The sequence below is a fragment of the Chrysochloris asiatica genome, unplaced genomic scaffold (assembly GCF_000296735.1).
Source record: "Chrysochloris asiatica unplaced genomic scaffold, ChrAsi1.0 scaffold00006, whole genome shotgun sequence".
In the NCBI taxonomy this organism is placed as follows: domain Eukaryota; kingdom Metazoa; phylum Chordata; class Mammalia; order Afrosoricida; family Chrysochloridae; genus Chrysochloris; species Chrysochloris asiatica.
Genome location: NW_006408524.1, coordinates 11,151,107 through 11,158,521, shown reverse-complemented (window position 1 = coordinate 11,158,521; position 7,415 = coordinate 11,151,107). Strand labels below are relative to the sequence as shown.

The window sequence follows — 7,415 nt, the reverse complement described above, 5'->3', positions numbered from 1 at the left end:
TCATATAATTAACAATAAAGCATTTTTAAAAACCCAAACAACGACTTTTGAAATGGCTTAGTAGAGTAAAGCAGCAGTGAAGATAGGCTGCACCCTTGAGTGGGGACAGGTTACATCCCTAATCTACTATCCTGGTTTTTTTCTCACAGTTCTCTTAGTTTTCTTTCCTGGTGGAGTGCTGTAGGATCGGCACTGAAGTGCTAACCACAAGGTTGGCAATTCAAACCCACCAGCTGCTCCTTGGAAACTCTACTTTTGCTATGAAGTGCCTTTGAGTCCATTCTGACTCATAGCAACTATGCATAGGGATTCTGAGGAGTGACTGGAGAGTTTGAACCACTGACCTTGCACTTCAAACCAACGTTGCAGTTCAGCGCATTAACCCATAGCGCTAAGGTCGTTATTAGTCAGAACTGACTCGACAGCATTAATAACAACTCGCTTCTTATAAACATTTGGAAAATATTAGAATTTAAAATCACCCATTCTACAAATTATTCAGCAAAACCAGTGCTGACAGCTTAGTACACTGGGCGCTTTTAAAAGTTCATGGAAAAATAGAATTAAAAAATAATGGAAATTTTCCTTGAATTTTTGAAGGCCTCATGTGTTTCCTTCTAATTGTATGTATGTGTTTGTGTGTAGCTTTGCATAATTATGTCATGTTGTCTATATAATGTATACTCTGATTTAATTATAATTTAGATACTATGGTGGTGGTGGTGGTTATGTACCGTGCAGCCGGTTCTGAGGTGGTAAATCTTTACTACAGGAGCAGAAAGCTTCATCTTTCTCCCGTGGAACAGCTGGTAGTTTTGAACTGCTGGCATTGCAGTCCTCAGAAGAGTTCATTAAAGTTAATTTAAAGTAGAAATTTTGGAATATAGAGGAAAATATTTGAAAGTCACCTGCTTACGTCTAGTCTTTTCAATTTGCACAGATATATTTGGCTTTTATATTTTATCAAATATGATCTTATGGTATGTATAGTTTCTTTTTCCCATGATACATTTGTTTTCCCTCTATAGTATATGCCTTTCCATGGTATTTTTAAAATGATCTGTAAATGTGGTTGTAAATGCATATACATGATGCGTATAGATATATAGTAACGACTGAAACTTTACTGTGGGCTGTTTTGATTGTTTTCCCTAATGTATGGTGGTGCAGCAGTTTAGCACGGTACCCACTCTGTGGAAGAGAGTTCTGGCAGACTGCTTGTGTAAGATTATAGCTGGACAACCACACGGGGCAGCTCACCTCTGCCCTCCGGTGCTACTGTGAGTGGGAAGCGACTCGATGGCAGCAAGTTTGGTTTTTTGGTTTTGGTGGACACGCTACATAATGAATAATAAATACTGTGTATTCAGGCATAGATCCTAAGGAAATAATTCTGGAGTGCAATGTCTGGGTCAGATGTCTGAGTAATTGAAGATTCTCGAGACACTGATCGGGAACTTCAGGTCCCAGCAGAGGTTGTTAGCAACAGTCATGAGGGCCGCCCACCTGCCACCAACCACTCTCTCAGTCACCTGGAAAAAGTGATTTTAAACACCGCAGAGATTAAACTTTTGGTAACAGAGCTCCAAGTTATTTGCATTTAAAACTATATGCAATCCTGTAAGCAAAGACTTGGAAGAGGAATATTTTTAGTAGTATATAAATTGAAATCCTTTTTGACAAGTTAGTGGGAGTGGTACAATACATTTGACAGGGTTCTCTTTTTTAGCTCTGGTAGCGTAGTGGTTACGAATCGGGCTGCGAACCTCAAGATCAGCAGTTCGAAACTACCAGCTGTTCCGCGGGAGAAAGATGAGGCTTTCTGCTCCTGTAAAGATTTACAGCCTCAGAAACCCTGTACAGGGTTGCTATGAGTCAGAACCAACTCCACGGCACATAACAGCAACAACATACAAAATAAAGTTAAACTCTAAAATTAAGGTTTTGTTAATGTACATCTTTGAGAATTCAACATATGTAGTTCTCATTTAAAATTTAATTCATATACGTTGTAATTTTAAAGAGGTAGTTTAGGGAGCTCTGGCAGTGTAGTGGTTATGAATCGGGCTGCGAACCTTAAGGTCAGTGGTTCAAAACTACCAGCCGCTGCACAGGAGAAAGATGAGGCTTTCTACTCCTGTAAAGATTTACACCCTCGGAAACCCTGTACAGGGTTGCTATGGGTCGGAACCGACTCGCCGGCACTTAACAACAACAACAACAACAGTTTGCTATTTAAATTGAATGAGTTCTTTTTTGTCCTTCCCGTCTCCTCCCTTGTAGGCTCTGAAGAAGAAGCAACAGAAGAAAAACGGGACAGTGAAAAAGCACTCTTAGAACTCTGAGGACTGCTTTGTTAAAGTAAGGCTTTCAAAAGAAAACTCCAGCAACAGACAGTCAAATATGGACAGTTTTCGTTGACTTCATTCTAAGTAAAAGTCCAAGAAAATGAGTCCAACTATGTACCCAGATTTGTCCTATTACTTTCGCTTATGAGTCACATTTTTTTTTAATGTAAAATAACATTTTCTGTGTAGATATAAATTTGTAGAGTATGAAAAATACCACATCATCCCAATTTTCTAAAGAATAAAGATACATTTATCTTTGTTTAAAACTGAAAAGAGAAAGGAATTCAAAGTAGATTCTGTCGAGTAGATTCCGACTTATAGTGGCCACATGCGGTTGTTGTTAAGTGCCGTCAAGTCAGTTCCAACTCTTAGCGACCCTGTATGGGGTTTCCAAGGAGTGGCTGGTGTGTTTGAACTGCCCATCTTATGGTTTGCAGACCAGTGATGATCCTACAGCGCCACAAACAGCCCCCTAGATTTCCGTGGCTGCAAACTGTAAATCTTGTCTGAAGCATGCTTTAGAGCAGGGGTGAGGAACATTTTATCTGCCAAAATGTATAACATCATTCACAAGCCATACAAAATTATGAAGTTAAAAATTAGAGAGTCTTATTTTGGCGCTGTGGGTTGTGCTAGGCTGCAAAGTCAGTCTGAACCACAAGGTCAGCGGTTTAAGCTCACCAGCTGCTCCCTGAGAGCCCTGTGCAGGGTTGCTAGAAGTTGGAACTGACTTGACGGCTCTTAACAACAACAATATATTTGGTCAAACATTTAATTAATTCACCCCAAACAACAACAACAAGCTCTGGTAGCATAGTGGTGATGAGTCAGGCTGCAAACCTCAAGGTCAGCAGTTTGAAACCATCAGCTGTTCCATGGGAGAAAGATGAGGCTTTCTGCTCCCGTAAAGATTTACAGCCTCAGAAACCCTGTACTCTCGTATCCACTAAACAAGCCGACTGTTGTTATCTTTCTACTGCAGAGTGACTGGTACATTCAAGCTTTCATTTAGCAGCCAAGAGCTTTTTTAGTTTTGTTTTCTTAGCCAGAATTTTGGTGTGCCAGAAATGGTTTTAATTACAAATACTAATGCATTTCTGTTGTGAGGACTTTAATCTTAGAAGATATAAATACTGTTAAAAGCCCCTATTTACGCTTAAGGTAGGAGGGATGAGTAACTTGACCAAAACCACACAGCCAGCAAGAGGCAGAGCTGTATTTGCATTCCAGCCCATCATGGGTTGGGGAGGGTGGGGTGGGGGGGTGCACTGTAATCCAGCACTGTGTTGTCTGTATGCTGCCTTGGGGCTTCTGAGAAGCAAGATGTCTCAGGTTCCAGCTTCAGTGCTTGATAAGCCTTGGTGACTCACATTGTTACATCCCTCCAAAGCATCAAAGAAAAACCTTCTAGCCCCTGAAATGCAATGCAAATATACATAAAATAAGTTTTGGTGGCAGCAACTCCACCCAGTTGTTTAATCACAAAAGAAGTAATTTGATGGATTCCATATCCTTTAGAGACCAGGATAGATGCTAACTGGCCATGGAGCTCTCGTGCCTGCTTCTTCCTAACCTAACACACTTCAGCTCCTTCTTCCCACAGCAACAGTATAGATAGAAAACCAAAACACTAGTTTGTGAATAGTTGTTGGTTTCATCCTTTGATAAAATACATTAAAACAAATACTTGCATGGCCATACACATAGCCCTTCAGTTTGTGTGTCTTTAGCAGATCCCATCTTCAAGGCACCTCAGAAATATAAGGCAGAACTTAGCATTTTACCTATTAACATAACCGCAAACATTTTTGTCTCTTTGCTTTCGCAGTGTGAAAAACCAATGGGCATCTCTGTAGGAGAAAGCTGAAATGGTGACATCCGCCTGCTGACTTGGTTGCATAGCTAATAAAGAATTTATTTATTGTAATACCTCACAGACATTGTACCATAGTCCACAGACATTTAGTTGCCTGCCTGGCACTCTTAAGATAATGAAATGACCCATTCCATATTCAGTGAGAATGAATTTGATCTGCTCGTGAAACACAGCACCAAAGTCTCGTGCAGTATTCCTAATGACAACATTTCTTAATATATTAGTATAACACTTCTTTGTAAATCAAATACCTTATTTGTTTTGATGCACAGAATGGAATGTTTTGTTTCATGTCTTAGACCTACTTGGTATTTCTTTTTTAATAGCCTACATTTCTTTTGTGTTTTTAAACTCATGCACATACACTCTTTGTAAAGTTTTACAACATTAATAAAGTCCACACATTAAAGGATTCTTTTTTATTTTTCTTGTTTTTCATAATATAATTAGCCTAAAGTGTTAACAATTACAGATAGTTTAAAGGGGAACACGAAGGGGCTGTGAATCTATGTAAAATGTTTCCAGGCGTTGTTTTTTGTTTTGTTTTTTTCCATAAAATACTGTCTTTTTCTTAGGATGTATGGTTCTGAAATATTTTGAGTTTTGTACTTGAAACCCGTATTTTGAAACCATTATTTTGCCTTTGTGTTTGGCTAATTCTAATTAAAAATGAACCAAATTATATTGTGAGCTATTTCTTCAAACATAAATATTTGCAGCATGCTTATTAGTTTTATTGCATCATTCATTCTGACATTCAATAAAAGTGTAATTGTGTATAGTTCTATGGTGCTGGTTTGGGTGGATATTGGTGTTTTGTTTTGACCAAAACAAGTCTGTCCATGCTGATTGTAAGAGTAGATCAGATAGCAGAAGTGTAACTGTAAGTTTCAGTGTGAAGTAGCCTCTAACCAGGAGGGACTTGTGAATGTAGTCAGGGGGAGGGCCAAGGAAAATCTTCAGGGTCTGGCCTCGGCTCCAAAAAATGAGGCACCTAACTGAGTTGTCATGGTGAGAATGTGCCATCACAAGAGTGGAATTGCTGATACACTGAGCCCATAGATAACTCCTAAGCCAGCACATCAGTACAGTCATTTAACCCGAGAGAACTTTCACCGGGTGGAGGCGGTAGGATGTGCCTGCCCTTCATAGGAAGCCCAAGTTCCATCAGAAGCTGACTTCATGAGCACAGACGAGAGGACATCAGCTGTATGACTTGAATGTGCGGTGACGCCAGGCTGTGGGAGCCTCATGTATGGATCTCAATAGAGTCATACTTCCTTCTTGGGCCCATGGGCCAGGGCAACCATGCCATACCAATATGTGTGAAGAGGTGGGGACACAGCTGAACAGCACTGGACTGTGAACCTCAAGGTCGGCAGTTCAAGCCCACCAGCTGCTCCTCAAAGGCCCTATATAGGGTCTTTGCTATGAGTCGGAACCAATGCAATGGCACCAAGCAACAACAACAGGTTGACTCAGGTTCTTTTATACCCTTGTTGTTGTTGTTGTTGTTAAGTGCCATCAAGTCAATCCCACCCATAGCGACCCTGTATAGGGTTTCTGAGGAGCAGCTGGTGAGCTTGAACTGACGACCTTGCAGTTCAAACAGCTTTGCAGTCTGGTGCATTAACCCACAACGCCACACCAGGACTCCTTTATTCCTTTAGAGCTACTTTATATTGTTCTGCTGATTCAGTTTACATCATTCAATCACACAATTGGACTCAAGACCTCCTTATCTCTTGTGGGAAAGAGGCATTTGAGAGGTGCTGCCCACATCTACAATCTAACTATGATAATTGACCCACAGGCCTGAGTTTTGTGTCACCTTGTCTACACTGAGAAAGCGAAACAAGGTGCATTCCATGGAAAATCACCAGGTGAGGGGCATTATGTTAGTCCTACACAAAGTCCTCACTATTTTCCTCAGAACAATGCCATGAGAACAAGCTAAAGGTGCAGTCTCTGAACACTCGGGGCCAGAAGATTCCCAGAGCCCATAAACAGCTAAATGGGGTGACATATGTATGTAAAAGCTAGGGAACCCAACTTCCTCACCGGAACATTAATCGTGTTTGATTTCAATCTCTTACGCATGTATGGCTGGATGTTTTATTTCCATTAGCTGTGGCCTTTTGAAAGTGAACAAAGTTAGTTGTGGTTTAACTGTCCTTTTTTTTTTTTTTTTTTTTTTTCTTAGAATTATGTGATCGCTTACATGGGAGAACATTAGCTTTACATTCATCCTATCGTAGATCGTTTTTTTTTTTTTTTTTTTTTGTCTTACAACACTCTAGCCACTCCTCACACAGCCCCAATTAGGGGCTGGTTTACCTTTGAGCATTTTCCACGAATCAACCACATTCATCAGAACACATAAACAAAAGAAGCCTGAGAAAATAAAACCATCAGCCACACTGCCGGTCTCCCACAAGCCACTTGCCCCCTCTACCACTCTTACCACCCCAGGCCCCCTACACCTCCTAGCATAAGGGCAGCCATGGTTGAGTTGGGGAAGGAAGATGCTAAGAAATGTGAAATAGTGGAGACACTACTTCATACCTCCTACCAGTAAAATCAGCTTCACAAAACTTTAAATGATTTCAAAGTTTGCATCTTTACTTTTCCAATGCAGAAATAGCTCTGAATCTAAATAGAAATCTAATCAAATTTATGAGAATCAAATCTAAATTCAATTTAATCTCTCTTGTATTTGGTTCATCTTGTTTCTAAATGGGAACTCTGTGTTTGGCTTCCAAAGAAATCTGTTTCACAGCAATACTGAAGCTGGCTCAAAAACAAATTTTGCTGAGTGCTATCAGGTTGGTTCTGACTCAGTGACACTGTATAGGGTTTCTATTGAGCAGCTGGTGGGCCTGAACTGCCTACCATGTGGTTAGCAGTCCATCACTTATTCCTTATTCTATAGAGTAAGATGTTTTAGCCTTAATGCACAGATGTTTTTGCTTAAAAAGTAATAGAAAAATAAACAATCACTTGTTATTTTTCAACTCACTTATCTACCCATTTAGGGTGGTGCTATGGGATAAGCACTCAACTGCTAACCGCAAGTTTAGCTCAAACCCACCAGCGGCTCCATAGGAGAAAGATGGGCTGTTTTTTCCTGGAGTCACTATGAGTCGGAATTGGCTTAAACGTAGTGGAACTACCCACTGAACTTTTTA

At 40.3% G+C, this 7,415-nt stretch overlaps 1 protein-coding gene across 1 annotated transcript in view; it reads left to right on the top strand.

Annotated features, from left to right (window-relative positions):
* Positions 1 to 2,361, top strand: part of LOC102810508 (MLN64 N-terminal domain homolog) — a 37,078-nt gene extending 34,717 nt beyond the window's left edge. The window contains exon 7 of the mRNA XM_006832121.1: positions 2,284 to 2,361. Coding sequence (XP_006832184.1) covers positions 2,284 to 2,345 — 62 coding nt within the window. The 3' untranslated portion in view covers positions 2,346 to 2,361. The remainder of the gene's footprint in view (positions 1 to 2,283) is intronic.
* The last annotated feature ends 5,054 nt before the right edge of the window (positions 2,362 to 7,415 follow it).